Genomic DNA, 20,965 nt, shown 5'->3' with positions numbered 1-20,965 from the left:
AGGGAGGGGAACATCACACACCAGGGCCTGTGGTGAGGGGGAGGAGCGGGGGTCGGGGGCAAGGAGAGAGACAGCATTAGGACAAACACCTAATGCATGTGGGGCTAAATGATGGGTTCATAGGTGCAGCAAACTACCATGGCACATGTATGCCTATGTAACAAACCTGCATGTTCAGCACATGTATCCCAGAACTTAAAGTAAAATTAAAAAAAAAAAATTATAAAGGCCAAGTTCTGTGTAACTCAAGGGAAATCTGCAAAACCCCACGGTAGCCACTGACCTCTGCCATGAGGCTAGACCCCCCAAGGGAACAGTGGCCAAGGTCACCACTGTTTCACCACAACCATTGGCTCCCTGCCCTTCTCCCATCCTGCACTCAGGTGAGCGAATCTGCTGTAAAGAAAGGCTGCTTATCCATAGGGGCTTCCGTGGAGCTCTGTTTACCTTTAGGGAAGACTGAGAGGCAGAGCAGGAAAGTAACTTACACGAGGACATGCAGAGAATTGGGCCAAACCAGGGACTGCTCCCTGGATTCTTGGACCTCAGTAAAGCACTTGAAATAAGTCCTTATTCCTTGGCCTATCAAAGACTCAAGAAAGAGACTTGAGAGAGCGGTTCTCATCAAAACGGAAAAAGATACGTGTGTACTTATTGCAAACCCCAGCTCTGAGCTCAGTGTCACTGGGGCATAGTGGGTGGGTACCCCAACTGTAAAACCAGGGACATCATCTGACAACTAACTTCTCTGGGATCCTATGTTCCAAGGGTCCTTCCTTGAGATCTACCGACCTTCTCTGGGCCAGGCTCTCCCCTGACAACTGGACTCTATGAATCACGACTATGCTACCAAGCAAACACATGTAACAAAATTCTTCCCAGTCTCCAAGAAAAGTCCATTCCAGACCAAAACTGCCAATTAAGTGAACGGAAGAGGCAAGGAGAAGGAGGAGGGAAGGCAGAAGTGGGCCTAGACAGTGAGACCCACTTACATTGCCTCCCGCCATGCCTGTGAATTTCCCTTTCAGAGTCCCCATGAGCAGAAATAGCAGAAAGGGCTGGTAGGTCCTTTGCAAATAAAAGGCTTGGGCAGCATTTAATGAGAGCATGAAGAGTGAACTGCTTTGTCTCTAACAGAATGGGGATTTTCAGTGCCTCTCTGGGCTACTGAGAGCAAGGCATGCTGTGATTATTCAAAGTCAACATGACTGTTTAAAATGTCAGCTCAAGCAGGACAGGTGACTTTCTGGGAGGAAGAGGAATCACAGGTGAACTGCATGCTGTTTCAGAGGAGGCGGAAAGAGTTCTACAAGATAATGGAGGAAGCGAGAGAATGTGAAGACACGAATGGCCAAAGAAAATAAGGCTTGTGTTCACCTAATAAACACCAAATTCAGAGACCAGTGGAAAACAGGAAATCTGAGGCTATTCAGTGACTGACGGGACTGCAATTGATGTGAGTTCCTGAGGCAGACCAGGAGAAACCAGACCAAAAGCACCTGCTTCTCCAGTATTCAGGGACACGGAAGGACAGGGCTTTAGCTTCAAATGGGCATATGATGAAAGAAAGAATTTACCAGGGAGTCGAGGGTTGCCTAGGGCTGAGGTCTGCAAGATGGCTGGGAAGCGCCCAGCAAGGGTGTCTCAAAGACCTCACTCTTTTTTTTTTTTTTTTTTTTTTTTTTTTTTTGAGACAGAGTCTCGCTCTGTCACCCAGGCTGGAGTGCAGTGGTGCGATCTCCGCTTACTGCAAGCTTTGCCTCCTGGGTTCACGCCATTCTCCTGCTTCAGCCTCCCAAGTAGCTGGGACTACAGGCATCTGCCACCATGCCCGGCTAATTTTTGTTGTTGTTGTTGTTGTATTTTTAGTAGAGACGAGGTTTCACTGTGTTAGCCAGGATGGTCTCGACCTCCTGACCTCGTGATCCGCCCGCCTCAGCCTCCCAAAGTGCTGGGATTACAGGCATGAGCCACCGTGCCGGGCCAAGATTTAACTCTTAAAGTCAAGGTCACAGCATAACCTGTCTACCCAGGCATAGTTTGTGGAGAGCATTCATGCAGCAGGTAGGGGGTTGAACTAGGTATCTGCTAGACTCTCAACCAACTATGAGTTTTTACGAGCCTAAGATTCCTAAGGTTGATGAAAAGAAATTTCTTCCACTTCAGACAGCTGTCGGAGGTTGATGCTGCCGATGAATGATTCACCACTGGTAGGTAGAGTGATAACTGGTGCACTCAGTTTCTCAACAGAGACTGATCATCTTGAGGAGGAGATGACGGCCACAGTGACTGTGCCTCCCTGAGGGAGCCAGGCCAACACCATCACGTGTCATGACGCAAGCCACACAGTCCACACGGTGGCAACACACCAAGTGACGACTGTTCACATGGTAGACGTTGTACACATATATACATGTACATTATATGTCCAGTTATTACGTTTATCTTCGCCGTTTCCCAGCAGGTGGTGGTGAAGTTTCTCGAGAAAGGGGTGCCTTTTTCTAATTAGCAAAAGCACGGTATGAGCTGGATGCAGCTCAAGCCCAGCCCCCCGGAGCCTTGGGCTTCCTGTTGCAGACAGGACTACAGGACAAAGCCAAGAGCCCTTTGTAAGGTTCAGCCCTTGCTGGCATTCCCCAGACTGAACGAATTTTTTAAAAGTGATCTAAGGATCTTTCTTTCTCAAATGTACACTTTGTGATAGTTACCTGCAAGTGAACATCAATTATCTGAATGTTCATAGCTTGGAGCTCCAAACTCCAACCATCCTACCTTCAGTTTGAAAAGCTGAAAAAACTGCAAATTTGCATGCAGTCAAACAAGGCCATTATCAGTCCCAGTGGAGACAGGCATTGGGTTTTGCTGGCATAACAAGGAAACATTCATTCCCTAGGTATAACTAATAAGTAACATGACCTGCCTCTCAGAATGAGCTGACTCCTTGCTGTGCCCTAGAAAGACAGAAAGCACCAGAGGGTTGGGGAAGTAGATTCTGGAGGCTGTCAAGGAAAGTTTCAAGGTCAGTGTGAACTCCCACACAAAACACTCTGCCACCCCGAATGGCCCTTGGAGCCACAACGGCAGACACTCATAAATGATGCGGCATTTACCAGACCGGACTTCTGAACCTGGGGGCCCTGCGGGACTACATAGGCTGTGAACAATTCAAAAGACCTTATTAATCACCTCTTGGGAGACGAGTCATCGTGCTTCCCAGCCAGTGAAAAAGCCCCAGTTGTGGGCAAATGCTATCTGATTGGCTGAGGACAAAGCAGTCCTCTCTTCTCAGGTAAACAACCTGAAACCGGGAGTTCTGAGCTGGGAGGAGCTTGTGCCTCTGGGAGGTCTCACGTGTTTGCGGCCTCAGCCCAACACGAAGAACCTGGTACCCAGTTTTTTCAGCTGTTCCCAGGACACTGATTAGTAAGAACTTTAATGCACCCAGGAGACAAAGCGAGTAGCTAGGGTACAGCTGGAGCCTCAGAAAGGTGCCCTGGGAGGCAAACAAGGCTTCTCTTGCATTCTCCCTCCCCTTTGTCTCCAGGAGACAAACCTCCCAGTCTCCCTCCTCAACCAACCTCAGGATCAGGTTCTGCACTTGAGAATCCTGTCTTTACCTCCCACTCAGAATAGATAAATGAGATCATTCCTTTGTATTCCGAGGGTAGGGGAACATTTGTCAAGTACCTATTCTGTACTGGCTGTTTGCAAAATAAAATGAGACAAAAAATAATAAATCCTTGAAGGCATGTTTCAGTATTAGAAGTACCTCCATGGTCACCCTGGCCCCACCTCACCCACTGAGGCACCCACTGCCTCCCCTTCATCTCACCCCTGCCTGGAGAACACTGAAGGGCAGCCAAGAGTGACCCACCCGCCAACAGCACAACTGTATGTTTGGGAAAAAAAGAAATTATGAAAATCTGTCCTTTTTTTTTTTTTTTTTTGAGATGGAGTCTCGCTGTGTCGTCCAGGCTGGAGTGTAGTGGCATGATCTCGGCTCACTGCAAGCTCCGCCTCTCATGCCATTCTCCTGCCTCAGCCTCCCGAATAGCTGGGACTACAGGCGCTCGCCACCACGCCTGGCTAATTTGTATTTTTAGTAGAGACGGGGTTTCACCATGTTAGCCAGGATGGTCTCGATCTCCTGACCTCGTGATCCACCCGCCTCGGCCTCCCAAAGTGCTGGGATTACAGGCGTGAGCCACCACGCCCGGCCGAAAATCTGTCCTCTCTTACACAATACCTCGAGTACACTCAATTTGAAATCCATCTGGGTTCACAAGCAGCTCTAGAAGGAAGGCTGGTTCCTGTCACTTACCCACTTGGAGGTGTGGAGATGTCTGGGCAGCTTGCTTTCCTTCTAACCTCAAGCTGTGCTCGGCTACCCAAAAGGAATGGGTTATAGTTGGGAGGGGGAAGGATAAAAAGAATGAATGTTGAAACTTGTGCTTAAAGCCCGGCTTGTGCTTTGGCCTGCTTCTGCCGGCTCCCACTCTCAAGGCAGGGGCACTCCAGTGGAAAACACAGGACAGCGGGAGAAAATGGGGAGCCAGCTAACTCCTCCTCCTCCTCCTCCTCCTCCTCCTCCTCCTTCTCCTCCTCCTCCTTCTCCTCCTCCTCCTTCTCCTCCTCTTCCTTCTCCTCCTCCTCCTCCTCCTCCTTCTCCTCCTCCTCTCCTCCTCTCCTCCTCCTCCTCCTCCTTCTCCTCCTCCTCCTCCTCCTTCTCCTCCTCCTCCTTCTCCTCCTCCTCCTCCTCCTCCTCTTCCTCCTTCTCCTCCTCCTCCTCCTCCTCTTTCCTCCTCCTCCTCCTCCTCCTCCTCTTCCTCATCATCATCATGGCTCATAACAGTTTAGCCCCACTGGGCTGAACTCTGTACATATTATCCCTCTCTTACCTTTTCAGTGACCCAGCAGGTACTATTTCTGTTTTACAAATGTGGAAACTGAGGCTCTGCAAAGGCACGTGTCTTGCCCAGATTCACAAAGCCAGTAAGTGGGCTGACTCAAACCCACTCCCTTAGCACCAGGCCCACGCCGAGGCCCAGGGTGAGAGACACTCAGGGGGCTATTAAGGGTATGGTTCAGGCATTTAGAACTTTGACTGGAAAGAAGAGGAAACTCCTCCCTTCCACAAGACAGCACCCTCCCCTCACGTGCTAGAACTCAGTCTGCCTTTGTTAGTGCCAGTACTAGGCTAGGATCCAGATGATACAGACTTTGATGGCCTAACCAGAGGACCTAGCACCACCAAAGTCCAAGGGAAAAAGTCTTTTGGAATGTACTTGTTTATAAGGTGGAGATTGTTCACAATTTAGGCAGCTGGATTTAGCATCAACTCAGAATATTTTTCTGGGTCTGACATTCTCCTTGGTCAGAGGTCAAATTGTTCCATGAAGATGAAGACTCACAGAATTAATAACCAGCTAAAATGAAGCTTTCTCCTGTTACCGTGATGGGGGGTGGATGAGAGGAGGGTGATGTGGGTGTGTTTTATTTTGTTTCTGGAATAGGAGAGGGCTGGGTTTCTCTACTTACGTACTTACTTAGATAAATCAGATTTCTACAAGTAAAGGAGTCTGGATTATTGTAGAGGTCACAATCCCTAGATAAATAACACCACCAACTTCCATTCATCCACCCATCCAATATTTATTAAGACCTATTATATACTGTCTCTATAGCCCAATCCACAGAAACACACAACGCAAGAGTTTTGTTTTTTGGTTTTGGTTTCGTTTTACAGACAGGGTCTCACTCTGTTGCCCAGGCTGGAGTGCAGTGGTGCAATCATAGCTCACTGCAGCCTCCACCTCCTGGGCTCAAGTGATCCTCCTGCCTCAGCCTCCTGAGTAGCTGGGTCTACAGGTATGAGCCACCGCACCACGCTAATAAAGGGTTTTAGAACTTAAAGAAATCTTAGGAACCTGCAAAGCCCAACTCCCCAAGAGAAACACAAGGGCCCACTGGTAGAAATAACTTGAGTAGCCTGAACCAATGTGACCCGAACAGGAAAGGGAGGGAGCCAGGCAGGGCATGAGTCCTGGCTCTGCACCTTGCTAGCTGGAGACTTTGGGCAGCTACTTAACCTCCTATGGCTTTGTTTTCTCATGGGATGAACAAAATCACAGAGCACCTGCCCTACTGCTCTGCTGATGGGCTGTGCACTCGGGTGACTGCAGCATGCACTCACGCTCTGCAGAGCGGCCCGTGCCCAGACAAAGGCAACTGTGGCCTGTCGAGTCCATCATGACCGTGGTCCTGGGTATAGGCAGGGGCCACCCTTTGTGCATGTTTGTAGGTTTTGATAAATAAAAATAAAATCCTAAGCCCCCCTACCGACTAAACGGGCTCCCCCTTGGCCAAAGGGACCCCAGAGAAATGTTAAAACTGAGTTCCTGGCCATGATAGGAGGGAGGTTGAACACCCTTCCTTATACCCTCTCCCTCGCTAACCGCCATTAGACTTTCTTTCCTAAGAGTTAAACAGAACTGGCCCAGCAGGGACTCCCTTCCCTTTTTGCGGGTTTTTTTTTTTTTCTTTTGAGACAGGGTCTCACGTTTTCACTCAGGCTGGAGTGTAGTGGTGCAATCTCAACTCACTGCAGCTTCCGCCTCCCAGGTTCAAGCCATCTTCCCACCTCAGCCCTCCCATTAGCTGGGATTACTGGTGCACCACCACACCCAGCTAATTTGTGCGTGTGTGTGTGTGTGTGTGTGTGTGTGTGTGTGGACTGACCAGCATTCCTTCCTGGTAAGAGACCTCCAACCACAGAATGGTTCTGGCTGATTTACGGAAGCTGTGCACAAGACGTCTCTGTGTCCTCCATTTCGCCTTTTGACCTACACAGGCTAATTTTAATGCATTTAAATGTTAAGTCTGCATCCCAAAGTGAACATGGGACATATGTAACATGTATGTTTGCTTACTGTATATGCAAATGCCTCCTCCCGTTATGAATATTCATAGCTTCTCCTATAACCTGTTAAATATGTATACTGAGCCAACTCTTTTGGAATAAGTTTCTATTCCACCTTTTTTTCCCTTGAAATGCCTGCTTTCAGTTTCTTTTTTTTTTTTTGAGACGGAGTCTCACTCTGTCACCCAGGCTGGAGTGCAGTGGCGCAATCTTGGCTCACTGCAAGCTCCGCCTCCCAAGTTCACGCCATTCTCCTGCCTCAGCCTCCCAAGTAGCTGGGACTACAGGTGTCCGCCACCACGCCCGGCTAATTTTTTTTTGTATTTTTAGTAGAGACGGGGTTTCACCATGTTAGCCAGGATGGTCTCGATCTCCTGACCTCGTGATCTGCCCATCTCGGCCTCCCAAAGTGCTGGGATTACAGGCGTGAGCTGCTTTCAGTTTCTACCAGAGGCTACACTTCCCAGCCTGCAGGATGGCCAGCCTGCAGGCCTCAACTCTTAATAAGAAAAGCCCTCCTCTCTACATTTATGAACGTTGTGATTCTTCAGTTGACATTTTTGACAGTGTGGTTGCTCTCTGGATGAGGGCAGGAAGGTGGGGCTGTCAAGTAGAGCAGCTTTGTAGAGGGTGTTGGGGCACAGTGCGGGTGTCGGGGCACAGTGTAGGTGCCCATTCAGAGCCTGAGGACTCATCCACCAGCTGTCCAGTGTTGGCTGCCAAGGGCTCACCACTGAGTCATTCCTCAGGAATGGCCCTCAGCCCAAGGGAGTTCCACCTCCTTACCCAGGGCAGCCCACATCCACTGACCAGTAGGGGCCACTCCAGCTTCCAGAACTCCTTGAAGGATCAGCTGAGGCCCCGCTGAAGCTCTATCAATGCTATCACAAGCAGTTCAACTTCTCCCACTGCCCAACTCTGCTTCTCTCACTTCCTTAGCAAGACTGCTCTTGAGAGCTCCCCAGTAAACCTCGTGCATACAAACGTCCCTCCCAGGGAGGCTGACTCACAGCACCACCAAGGAACCTTGCTCCTCAGATGATGAGTCTCTGAGCACAATCCCAAAAGGGCAACCCCTGTTCCCCACAGGGGTCCAGGTTCACAGCTGCACCCACCTCCTCAGCCCAAGTTAGCCTGTTCCACAGTGGGGAGGGAATTATCCACTGAGTGAGGTCTTGCCCCACATAAAGCATTCTTGCCCCAAACACCCACACACAGACAGGCACAAAGACCATCTCTACCTGTGGCAGGTGAAGGCAGAGTGTGGTCTGGCCACCCCTCCCCACCTACCCCTTCTCTCCAGTGTGAGGTCCTGGTGAGTGAGATCGTGAATGGCAACTCTGATGCAGAAACAGCTGCTACAGGGCTACCTTGTAAGTGGCAATAGGGCTCTGTGGAAGGGGTGGGGTAGTCCTCCCAGCCTTGCCAGGGTTGGCAGGCATTAGCACGCCCAGGAGAGGAGAAGACCATGTGACCACAGAGGCAGAGATTGAAGTCATGAGCCCAAAGACAGGGAATGCTGCTGCCACCCAAAACTGAGAGAAGCAAGGACCTAGAGCCTCTGGAAGGAGCAAAGCCAGCCAACACCTTGATCTCAGCCCAGGGAAACTAAATGTGGACCTCTAGCCTCCAGAACTGGGAGAAAATAAATGCCTATTGTTTTAAGCCATAGAGTATGAGATAATTTGTTACAGCAGCCTCAGGAAGCCATCCTGACATCCAAGCTGTGTCACTTCAGGCACAGCCTCTCGCTCAGACTCTCTTCAGTGTCTGCAACTATAAAGTAGTTTTCCTTCCAGCTGATCTGATATGAGAGGAGGCTTTCCCTCCTATTTCTATTTTACAATGGCCACTTAAGAAAGAAGTGGCTTTTTTCTACTGGTAAAATTTCAGACACCTAGCAGGTGATGATGGAGATATTTGGGGACAAGAGAGGGCACTGCAGTCTAAAACAGAAAAGCATAGTTACTTATTGTTATGGTTCAACTGTATATCCATGTGTTGGAACCTAAACCCCAAAGTGATGCTATTAAAAGGTGGAGCCTTTTGGGAAGTGACTGAGTCCTGAGGGCTCTGCCTTCATGAATGGATTAGTGCTCTGATAAAAGAGGTGGATGAGAGCACTTCAGTGTACTTTTTTTTTTTTTAATTGAGACAGAGTCTCGTTCTGTCACCCAGGCTGGAGTGCAGTGGCACGATCTCAGTTCACTGTAACCTTCGCTACCCGGGTTCTAGCGATTCTCCTGCTTCAGCCTCCTGAGTAGCTGGGACTACAGGCGCCCAGATGATCTCGATCTCCTGACCTCATGATCCACCCACCTTGGCCTCCCAAAGTGCTGGGATTACAGGAATGAGTCACAGCACCCGGCTTCAGGTCACAGCAAGAAGGTCCTTGCAAGACACTGAATGCTGGTACCTTGATTTTGGGCTGCCTAGCCTCCAGAACTATAAAAGATAATTTATGTTCCTTAAAATTATCCAGTCTCAGGCATTTGTTATAGCAGCACAAATGGCCTGAGACACTACACCAAGTCATTAGCCCAGACCCATTTTTAGAGCTTCAGGCCCAAGATGTATGAGAATTAGAGTTGACCAAACTCTAGCCACAGTTAGTTTTGGAGGAAAGGGCACTGCGTAAAGTCCATTCTTCCCCAAGATGGAAGGATATGAGACTGAGTCCTTCGGTCTTTTAGATCCAGAAATCACACACCATCCAGGTGCACCCAGGCCAGGCCACACCCACCTTCTGCATTTCCCCAGAGGAGATGTTGCATGAGCTGCTGGGAGGAGAAGCCCGTTCACACCACTGTTCTCCGCTGCTCAGAGCCCATGAGTTGGCAAAGTCATAGGGGTCCGAGGTCAAGGTCCCTGTGGAGGAAAGTTTCAGGAAAATAACGCTTCAGTTATGCCTGTCCCAGAGTTTCTGGGTAAAAACTCTAGGTCTGTTGGTGGCTTTGTGTATTTTGTTTCAATGGTTTATAAAGAGACAGGGTCTGGCTATGTTTCCCAGGCTGGAGGGCAGTGGCTATTCACAAGTGCAGTCCCTCTACTGAGCAGCACAGGAGTTTTGACCTGACCCATCTCCGGCCTGGCTGGTTCACCCCTCCTCAGGCAACCCAGTTGTCCCCCGCTCCCCAGGAGGTCCCCATATTGATGCCAAGCTTAGTGTGGGCACCTGATCAGCATAGTATTCTGCAGCCCAGAACCCCTGGGCTCAAGTGATCCTCCCGCATCAGCCTCCCCAGTATCTGGGAATGCAGGTGTGGGTCACTACACCAGGCTCTAGGTCTGTTTTTACCTGAATCAAACTTATATTAAGTTAAACAACAAGCATGCATACAGTGCTCAGCCTAGCATCACAGGGCATGGGCGTCAGAGCTCAGCAGACGCTTGGAGACTGAAGAAGGATGGATGGATGGATGGATGGATGGATGGATGGATGGATGGTTACAATTACAAGGAGAGAGATGAGGTGAAAGATGATGAGGAGATGCCCTTTCCCTGTCACTTCTCCATGCCTTTCTCCCTCCATGTGGAATGTTCTCCTCTCCCTTACTGCCTTAACCATCTCCATTCCTTCTTCAAGAAGAACCACTGCCTCCAGAGAGCCTTTCTGAACAGCTCCACTCCCATTTCTCACCCCAGCCTGTATGGGTGTCTCTTCTCTGTGCCCCACGGCACCCTGGGCATCCCTCTACCAAAACACTCATCACCTTTGGCTTGTATTCTTTTTGCTCATATTCATCTCCCATTCAACTGTGAGCTCCTTACTTAAAGGTATGAGCTGTGTCTCTTATCTCTAAATTCTTATATAGTGGATTATGAATGCTCAAAATATTTTAGCAGAATGAAGGTAAGAACACGACATGGAACCTAAGCCCAGTCCCCAAGTCACTGCATACTGCAGGCTCTCACAGCATCTGTGCTTTAGTACTTACAATGCTCATGCTACTGTCAGCTACTCACAATAGACTGTGAGGGCCTCATGGACCTACATGGCCTGGTGCAAAGTAACTGCATAATCTGTATTCCAAAGGCAGTATGAGACTACTACCTTCGTAGTATTGGGATCAGCAGTTTTCTGCATAGCCAGGCCTGGAAGAGTGAAGTATGTCTCAAGGTCAAGTAATGCATTTGCAAATAGTAAATAAACTGTCGCCGGGGAAGGAAAATATAAATGAGAACTTAGAATATAGTCAGTTGGTATGTGGGGGTTTGATAGGCAGAAAAAGATCCCCCCCACCAAAGATATATTCACTTCCTAATCCATGGAGCATGTAAACATTATCTCATATGGCAAAAGATGTGCTTAAGTTAGGGATCTTGAGAGGAAGAGTTTCTCTTGGATTAGCTGGGTGAGCCTAAATGCAATCATCTGTATCCTTATAAGAGATGGGTAGAGGCCAGGCACGGTGGCTGACACCTGTAATCCAGCACTTTGGGAGGCCAAGGAGGGTGGATCACGAGGTCAGGAGATCAAGACCATCCTGGCCAACATGGTGAAACCCCGTCTCTACTAAAAATACAAAAAAATTAGCCAGGCATGGCAGTGCATGCTTGTAATCCCAGTTACTCGGGAGGCTGAGGCAGGAGAATTGCTTGAACCTGGAAGGCGAAGACTACAGTGAGCCGAGAATGCGCCACTGCACTCCAGCCTGGTGACAGAGCAAGACTCCATCCAAAAAAAAAAAAAAGACATGGGTAGAGGGAGACAGGCAAAGACACACACAGAGGAGAAAGCAATGTGAAGACAGAGGCAGAGACTGGAATGATGCAGCCATGAGTCAGGTATGACTGCAGACGGTAGAAGAGGCTAGGAACAGATGCTTCCCGAGAGCTTCTGGAGGGAGCTTTGGCCCTCCCAACACCTTGATTGCAAACTTCTGACCTCTAGAACCATGACAGAATAAATTTCAGTTGTTTCAAGTTACCGAGTTTGTGGTAATGTGTTGGTAGCCACAGGAAACCGACATATGGGAGAAGCCAAAGGCAAGAGAACTTAAATTTGTGGCATGTTGACTGTGTGCCAGGCACTGTGATAGGTACTCTCTGGGTACTCAGTCACTCCATGTCACACAGGTTTTGACACACTTTCTAATAAACCACATTAAGGAAGGGACATAGAGCAGGCTTCATGTTGTTGCCTGGGGAAAGCCCCTCTATGATCCTGTGTGATCTGGGCTGATCCCAATTCCTTATGTGCAAATAAGGAGTTAGACTAGATGACTTCTAGGGTCGTTTTTAGCCCTGACCGTCTATGAAGTGAAACTTTATGGGCTAGATCTGAAATGAGACATAGGCTGTCCAAGAGATGGAATTACAAATATTCTTGCTTAGAGAAAACTCTCTGAGAGCTGGAGTAAAAGCCAAGCTGAACAGATTCCTAGAAGTCAGGAAGCAAAGTTAACTGTTTGGGGACAAATATTGTTGAGTCTTTAACAACCAAAGACAACTAAACCCCCAATCCTTTGAGGATGGTTTCTGAAATATCACCAGAGTCCTGAATTTTTACCAACAAACACCAACACAGCATAGACTTCATTTTCAGTTTTTAAACCTTAAAGCCTGGGAATATGAAAGATATTTTAGGGCTGGGACTTCCATTTCTAGCAACATGACAGATTAGAAAACACTGAAACACGTGCCACTACAATGGACAAATGCCCTATTGAATTCATGACTAATCTCACAAAAAAGTATAAGAAATTTCAAAAGACAGGCCTGGTGCAGTGGCTCATGCTTGTAATCCCAGCACTTTGGGAGGCCAAGGCAGGCAGATCACGAGGTCAGGAGATCGAGGCCATCCTGGCTAACACGGTGAAAACCCACCTCTACTAAAAATATGCAAAAATTAGCCAGGTGTGGTGGCAGGCGCCTGTAGTCCCAGCTACTCGGGAGGCTGAGGCAGGAGAATGGTGTGAAACTGGGAGGCGGAGCTTGCAGTGAGCCGAGATGGCGCCACTGCACTCCAGCATGGGCAACAGCGCAAGACACCATCTCAAAAAAAAAAGAAATTTCAAAAGACAAAAAAGAAAGAGGAGGAAAAGGATAAGGAGAGAAAAAGGAAAAACAGACCTGGTGAGTGTTGAAGTCGGGGCAAGGGTGGCAATCTTGCCAATGAAGGGGTGTGGGTTTAACAGCTTTGGATCTCCATGATGTAGGAAGGAGATCCTGAGACCCCCCATTGTGAAGCTGGGACCCTTAAAGAATGACAACACCCTCCCTGAGAAAGTTCACAAGAAAAAAAGTTCTACTCTAAGAAACAATGGGCCGGCCACAGTGGCTCACGTCTTTAATTCTAGCACTTTGGGAGGCCGAGGCAGGTGGATCACTTGAGGTCAAGAGTTCAAGATCAGCCTGTCCAACATGGTGAAACCCTGTTTCTACTAAAAATACAAAAATTAGCCAGGTGTGGTGGTGGATGCCTGTAATCCCAGCTACTCAGGAGGCTGAGGCAGAAGAACCACTTTAACCAGGCGGAGGAGGTTGCAGTGAGCCCCGATCGCACCACTGCACTCCAGCCTGGGTGACACAGCAAGACTCTATCTCAAAAAAAAAAAAAAAAAAAAAAAAAGGAAACAAAAGTTTGTTAACCTAGTCTGGGCTCTGGGTAAATGAGGAAAAACGTCTCCCTCAAAATCTGTACTTGTGGGAAAGCCCTCATATGGATTTGAGATTCCAATTTATACTTCTTATAAGATTTAGTAACTGCATATTGAAATATTAACACAAAACCCTTCAAAGATGAGTTCACAATCGAAAATTATGAAACATGAGGAAACAGTCCACTCTAAGCAAGAGTCGAAAGACACAGAAATAACAAGATTAGAGCTTCAAAAACTTCAATGATTTCTACATAAAGGTTGTAAAACAAACATATTCAAAATTATTCTTGTAAAGAAGAAATGGAAATTTTATAAAAGAACAAGATGATAAGAAAAATAATGCAGTAGAAAAAGAGCCAGGTTTACCTTCTAAAATTACAAATATAGTTAATGAAATGAAGAGAAACCTCTGTTGATGGGGGTTAGACATCACCTGCCGATTAGACACAGTTGAGAGAGAATTAGTGGATTAGTAGATCGATCTAAGTAGAGATGAGCTGATAATCCCCCTCTCCAGGAAAAAAGCAAAGCTCTGATTTGTAGCGTTTGCTGATTTCCATTGTGTAAATACTCCTACCATGGCCAGTTTCAAGCTACCAATGTGATATTAGTGAATGTGGAGCCGGGAAGAGACACACACAATCAATTCTCACCAACCAGCATGAGCACAACACTTGAGCCAAGCAAACGACCTAAAAAGCAACAGAGAGGGATAAAGAGCTTAAAAAAAAAACAAAAAATGGAAGTAAGGTAAAGATTTAAAAAGGGATGAAATAAAAATATCCATGCCGAGCGCGGTGGTTTACGCCTGTAATCTCAGCATTTGGGGAGGCCAAGGAGGGCAGATCACGATGTCAGGAGATCGAGACCAGCCTGGCCGATATGGTGAAACCCCGTCTCTACTAAAAATACAAAAAATTAGCCAGGCATGGTGGCGGGCGCCTGTAGTCCCAAGTTACTCAGGAGGCTGAGGCAAGACAATTGCTTGAACCTGGCAGGCAGAGGTTGCTGTGAGCCGAGATCACGCCACTGCACTCCAGCCTGGGCGACAGAGTGAGACTCCATCTCAAAGATAAAAAAATAAAATAAAATAAAAATAAAGTAATCCAACATATTTCTCATAGTTCCCAAAGGAGAAAAAAATGACTGAAAATGTTCTAAATCTGATGAAAGATAGGAAGCATCAGGGTCAGGCGTAGTGGTTCATGCCTGTAATCCCAGCACTTTGGCTTTTTAGAAAATTAAGCTTTTGGGTCATGTCCAAACGACAGACAGAACATGGCATTTATGGGGGCGGGTGGAATTTTCTCTCTTAAAACTAGGTATTAGTTAAAAACCAGAAGAAGGCACAGGTTCTGCATGCGCTCAGAAAGAGAAGGGCTGATTCTCTCATTCATTCAACAAATATTTATTGAACAGCAGCTGCATTAAAAATGTTCAAAATCATTACAGTCGGCTGGGCAAGGTGGCTCACGCCTGTAATCCCAGCACTTTGGAAGGCCGAGGTGGGAGGATCACTTGAGGTCAGGAGTTTCACACCAGCCTGGTCAACACGGTGAAACCCTGTCTCCACTAAACACACAAAAATTAGCTGGGCATGGTAATGCGTGCCTGTAATCCCAGCTACTCCAGAGGGTGAGGCAGGGGAATCGCTTGAACCTGGGAGGTGGAGGTTACAGTGAGCCGAGATTGCTCCACTGCACTCCAGTCTGGGCGACAGAGTAAGACTCTGTCTCGAAAAAACAAAAACAGGCAGAGCGCGTTGGCTCACACCTGTAATCCCAGCACTGTGGGAGGCCGAGGCGGGCGGACCACAAGGTCAAGAGATCCAGACCATCCTGGCCAACATGGTGAAACCCCGTCTCTACTAAAAATACAAAAATTAGCTGGGTGTGGGGGCGCACACCTGTAGTCCCAGCTACTTGGGAGGCTGAGGCAGGAGAATCGCTTGAACCCGGGAGGCGGAGGTTGCAGTGAGCCGAGATCGTGCCACTGCACTCCACCCTGGAGACTAAGGGAGACTCCATCCCCCCAAAAAAAAACAAAAAAAAAAAAAAAAAAAAAAAAAGAAAGATAAGAAGCATCAGATTCAGGAATCACAATAAGTCCCAAGCAAGATAACAATAATAAAACCCACACCTAGACACAAGTAACAATTAGACTGAAAACATAGTTCTCAACAGCAATAATGGAATTCCTCAAAGTTCTATGAGAAGTAACTGTCATCCTAGAATTCTGTATACCCAGTTCTAAAGTGTCACATAGGAAAGAAGGAGCATTTGCTTCAGTTATAACTACCAGGCCCTGAATGAAGGAACTACTAAAGGGTGTTTTTTTAGAAAATAGAAATTAAACTCAAATGAAAGGAGAAACTCTGAGCAAAGAATCTGTTAAACATGAAGGCAAGGCCAGTGTGGTGGCTCACGCCTGTAATCCCATCACTTTAGGAGGCCAAGGCGAGAGGATCACAAGGTCAGGAGTTCAAGACCAGCCTGGCCAATATGGTGAAACCCCGTCTCTACTAAAAATACAAAAATTAGCTGGGCATGATGGCACACACCTATAGTCCCAGCTACTTGGGAGGCTGAGGCAGAAGAATCACTTGAAGCCAAGAGCCAGAGGTTGCAGTGAACTGAGATCATACCACTGCACTCCAGCCTAGGCAACAGAGTGAGACTCTGTCTCCAAAAAAAAAAAAAAAAAAAAAGAAGGCAAATACAGCCAGTCATGGTGGCTCACACCTGTAATCCCAGCACTTTGGGTGGCCAAGGTGGGAGGATTGCTTGAACCCAGGAGTTCAAGACCAGCCTGGGCAACATGGTGAGACCTCAACTCTACCCAAAAAAAAAAAAAAAAAAAAGACCTATCTAAACAAGTACTGATGGTGTAAAGCCATAGTAATAATGCCAAACTTAATACCTATTCACATAAAGTAAGGGAGACAGTGAGAGTCATAGGAAAAGAAGTAACATAGAAAAAGTAGCAAAAGTAGAAAGTACAAAATAAGATAGTAAATAGAAATCCAAGTATATCAACAACACATTTAATATAAAATGAATGGAAAGAGGTAGAACTCTATAGTAAAAAGGCAGAAAGGATCATGTTACATTAAAATAATAATAATGAGATACCACTATATATCTATTTAAATTGCTAAAATTAAAAAAAAAATCAGAGCAACTAGAACCCACACATTGCTGGTGGGAATCCAAATGGTATAGCCACTTTGGAAAACAGTTTAGCAGCTTCTCATAGAGTTTCTCATACACTTGTCATACAGCCCAAAAGTCCCACTCCTAGATATTTATTCCAGAGACACTTTAACATATGTCTGTGTAAAAATCTTTACATGAATACCACCTCACACCTATTAGGATGGCAACTATCAAAAAAAAAAAAACACAGAAAATAACAAGTGTTGGTGAGGATGTTGAGAAATTGGAGCTCTTTTGCACTGTTGGTGGGAATGTCAAATGGTACTGTTACTTTGAAAAACAGTATGATGGTTCCTCAAAAACTTAAAAATAAAGGCCGGGCACAGTGGCTTACACCTGTAATCCCAGCACTATGGGAGGCCAAGACAGGCAGATCATGAGGTCAGGAGATCAAGACCATCCTGGCTAACATGGTGAAACCCTGTCTCTACTAAAAAAATACAAAAAAATTAGCCAGGCGTGGTGGCGGGCACCTGTAGTCCCAGCTACTCGGGAGGCTGAGGCAGGAGAATGGCACAAACCTGGGAGGCGGAGCTTGCAGTGAGCCGAGATTGCGCCACTGCACCCAGCCTGGGTGACTGAGCGAGACTCTGTCTCAAAAAAAAAAATTAAAAATAGAATTGCCATGCTAATGGATCAGAATTCATATTGTTAAAATGACCATACTGCCCAAAGCAATCTACAGATTCGATGTAATCCTTATCAAAGTACCAATGTCATTTTTCACAGAATTAGAAAAAGCAATCTTAAAATTCATATGGAACTGAAAAACAGACCAAATAGCCAAAGCAATCCTAAACAAAAAGAACAAAGCTGGAAGCATCACAATATGTGACTTCAAAATATATTACAAGAATATAGTAACCAAACAGTATGGTACTGGTATAAAAATATACACATAGATCGGCCAGACGTGGTGGCTCACACCTGTAATCCCAGCACTTTGGGAGGCCGAGGTGGGCGGATCACAAGGTCAGGAGATCGAGACCATCCCTGGCTAACACAGTGAAACCCCGTCCCTACTAAAAATACAAAAAATTAGCTGGGTGTGGTGGTGGGCGCCTGTAGTCCCAGCTACTAGAGAGGCTGAGGCAGAAGAATGGCATGAACCCAGGAGACGGAGCTTGCAGTGAGCCAATCTATGCCACTGCACTCCAGCTTGGGTGACAGAGCGAGACTCTGTCTCAAAAAAAAAAAAAATATATATATATATATATATATACACATACATATATATACACACACACACACACACACACACACACACACACACACACACAGATCAATGGAACAGAATAGACACCCAGAAATAGAGCCAATTGATATTTGACAAAGCTGACAAGAATATATACTAGGGAAAGGACACCCTCTTCAACAAATGGTGCTGGGAAAACCGGATTGCCATATGCAGAAGAATGAAACTGGACCCCTAACTCTCACCATATACAAAAAAAAAATCAACTCAAGATGTATTAAAGACTTAAATGTAAAGCCTGAAACTATAAAAATCCTAGAAAAAAACCTTTGGGAAAACTGTACTGGACATTGGCCTAGGCAAGGAATTTCTGACTAAGACCTTCAAAAACACAGGCAACAAAAACAGATAAATGAGGCTTCATTAAACTAAAAATCTTCTGCACAGCAAAAGAAATCATCAACAGAGTGAACAGACAGCTTGCAGAATGGAAGAAAATTTTTGCTTTGCCGGGCGCAGTGGCTCATGCTTGTAATCCCAGCACTTTGGGAGGCTGAGGCGGGCGGATCACGAGGTCAGGAGATCGAGACCACGGTGAAACCCCGTCTCTACTAAAAATACAAAAAATCAGCCGGGCGTGGTGGCGGGCGCCTGTAGTCCCAGCTACTCGGAGAGGCTGAGGCAGGAGAATGGCGTGAACGCAGGAGGCGGAGCTTGCAGTGAGCCGAGACTGCGCCACTGCACTCCAGCCTGGGCGACACAGTGAGACTCCATCTCAAAAAAAAAAGAAAGAAAAGAAAATATTTGCAAACTTATTCATCCAGCAAGGGACTAGTATCCAGAATACACAAGGAACTCAAACAACTCGACAACAATGAAAAATAACAAATAATATCAGCAAGAAGTGGGCAAAGGACATGAATAGACATTTTTCAAAGGAAGACATACAAATATCTGACAGGAATATGAAAAAAATGGTCAACATAACTTGTCATGAGAGAAATGCAAATTAAAACCACAATGAGATATCATCTTATGCTAGTCACAATGGTTATTATTTAAAAGACAGAAAATAACAGATGTTGACAAGGATGAGGAAAAAGGGGAACTCTCACACACTGTGGGTGGGAATGTAAATGAGTACAACCTCTATGGAAAACAGTATGGAGATTTTTCAAAAAACTTTAAAAAAAAAAAACAGGCTGGGCGCGGTGGCTCACGCTTGTAATCCCAGCACTTTGGGAGGCCAAGGCGGGCGGATCACGAGATCAGGAGATCGAGACCACGGTGAAACCCCGTCTCTACTAAAAATACAAAAAATTAGCCAGGCGTGGTGGCGGGCGCCTGTAGTCCCAGCTACTCGGAGAGGCTGAGGCAGGAGAATGGCGTGAACCCAGGAGGCGGAATTTGCAGTGAGCCGAGATCACGCCACTGCACTCCAGCCTGGGCGACAGAGCGAGACTCCGTCTCAAAAAAAAAAAAAAAAAAAAATAGGACTGCCGGGCGCGGTGGCTCACACATGTAATCCCAGCACTTTGGGAGGCTGAGGCGGGCATATCATGAGGTCAGGAGTTTGAGACCAGCCTGGCCAACATGGTGAAACCCCCGTCTCTACTAAAAAAATACAAAAGAAAAAAAAATGAGCCAGACGTGGTGACATGCGCCTGTAGTCCCAGCTACTCAGGAGTCTGAGGCAGGAGAATTGCTTGAACCTGGGAAGTGGAGGTTGTAGTGAGCTGAGATCAGGCCACTGCACTCCAGCCTGGGCAACAGAGTGAGACTCTGTCTCGGGGATAAAAAAAAAAAAATAGGACTACCATTCAATCCAGCAATTCCACTACTGGATATCTACCCAAAGGAAAAGAAATCAGTATGTCAAAAATATACCTGCACTAGTATATTTATTGTGCATTATTCACAATAGCAAAGACATGGTATCAACCTAAATGCCCATCAAAAGATGATTAGATAAAGAAAATGTGGTACATGTACACAATGGAAGACTATTTGGCCATAAGAATGAAATCACATCTTTTGCAGCAACACGGGTGGGATTGGAGGTCATTATGTTAAGTGAAACAAACCACAGAAAGTCAAATATTACATGTTCTCACCGATAAGTGGTTACTAAAAAATGTGTACACACAGACAGGAGTAGAACGACAGATACTGGAGACTCAGGAAGGTGAGAGAGAGTGGGAGTGCAGTAGATGATGAGAAATTACTTAATGGATATAAAGTATATTGTACCCTAAAAGTCCTGACTTGACCACTACACAATGTGTGCATGTAACAAAATTGCACTTGTACCCCATAAATTTATACAATTTTTTTTTTTGAGACAGTCTCGCTTTGCCGCTCAGGCTAGAGTGCAGTGGGGCAATTCTCAGCTCATTGCAACCTCTGTCCCCTGAGTTCAAGCAACTCTCCTGCCTCAGCCTCCCTAGCAACTAGGATTACAGGCGTGTGCTACCACCCCCAGCTAATTTTTGTATTTTTAGTAGAGATGGGGTTTTGCCATGTTGGCCAGGCTGGTCTTGAACTCCTGACCTCAAATGATCCATCCACCTCCGCCTCCCAAAGTGCTGGCATTACAGGATTACAGGCGTGGGCCACCACGCCCCGCCTTATACAAATTTCTAAAAAGAGAAAATTTAAAAAATGTTTAAGAAGAAATTGCATATCAAACTTTTCTCCTTTTAAGTAAAGAGAAATAGACACTACAAAAAGCAATATTTTAAAATTTCACATACCTGAAAAATAAATAATGAAATATATGAATAAAATAGAATTGCCATTAGAAATCATCCAGGAATTCTGCCTCTGGGAATATACTCAAAAGAATTGGGCCAAGCGCGGTGGCTCATGCCTGTAATCCCAGCACTTTAGGAGGCCAAGGTGGGTGGATCACAAGGTCAAGAGATGGAGACCCTCCTGGCCAACATGGTGAAACCCCATCTCTACTAAAAATACAAAAAAAAAAAAAAAAAAAAAAAATTAGCTGTGCATGGTGGCACGCACCTGTAGTCCC

The 20,965-nt window shown here is 46.4% G+C and overlaps 1 protein-coding gene across 1 annotated transcript in view; it reads right to left on the bottom strand.

Moving 5' to 3' along the window:
- The window catches only part of VWF (von Willebrand factor), a 178,833-nt gene that overhangs the window by 139,785 nt on the left and 18,083 nt on the right, over positions 1-20,965 (bottom strand). Inside the window, exon 6 of the mRNA XM_030804480.1 lies at positions 9,663-9,787. Within this exon, the coding sequence (XP_030660340.1) occupies positions 9,663-9,787 (125 nt within the window). The remainder of the gene's footprint in view (positions 1-9,662; positions 9,788-20,965) is intronic.

This window comes from Nomascus leucogenys, chromosome 23 (assembly GCF_006542625.1).
Source record: "Nomascus leucogenys isolate Asia chromosome 23, Asia_NLE_v1, whole genome shotgun sequence".
NCBI classification, from domain to species: domain Eukaryota; kingdom Metazoa; phylum Chordata; class Mammalia; order Primates; family Hylobatidae; genus Nomascus; species Nomascus leucogenys.
Note: the sequence above shows the minus strand (reverse complement) of the source record. Positions and strands in the feature narration are given on the sequence as shown.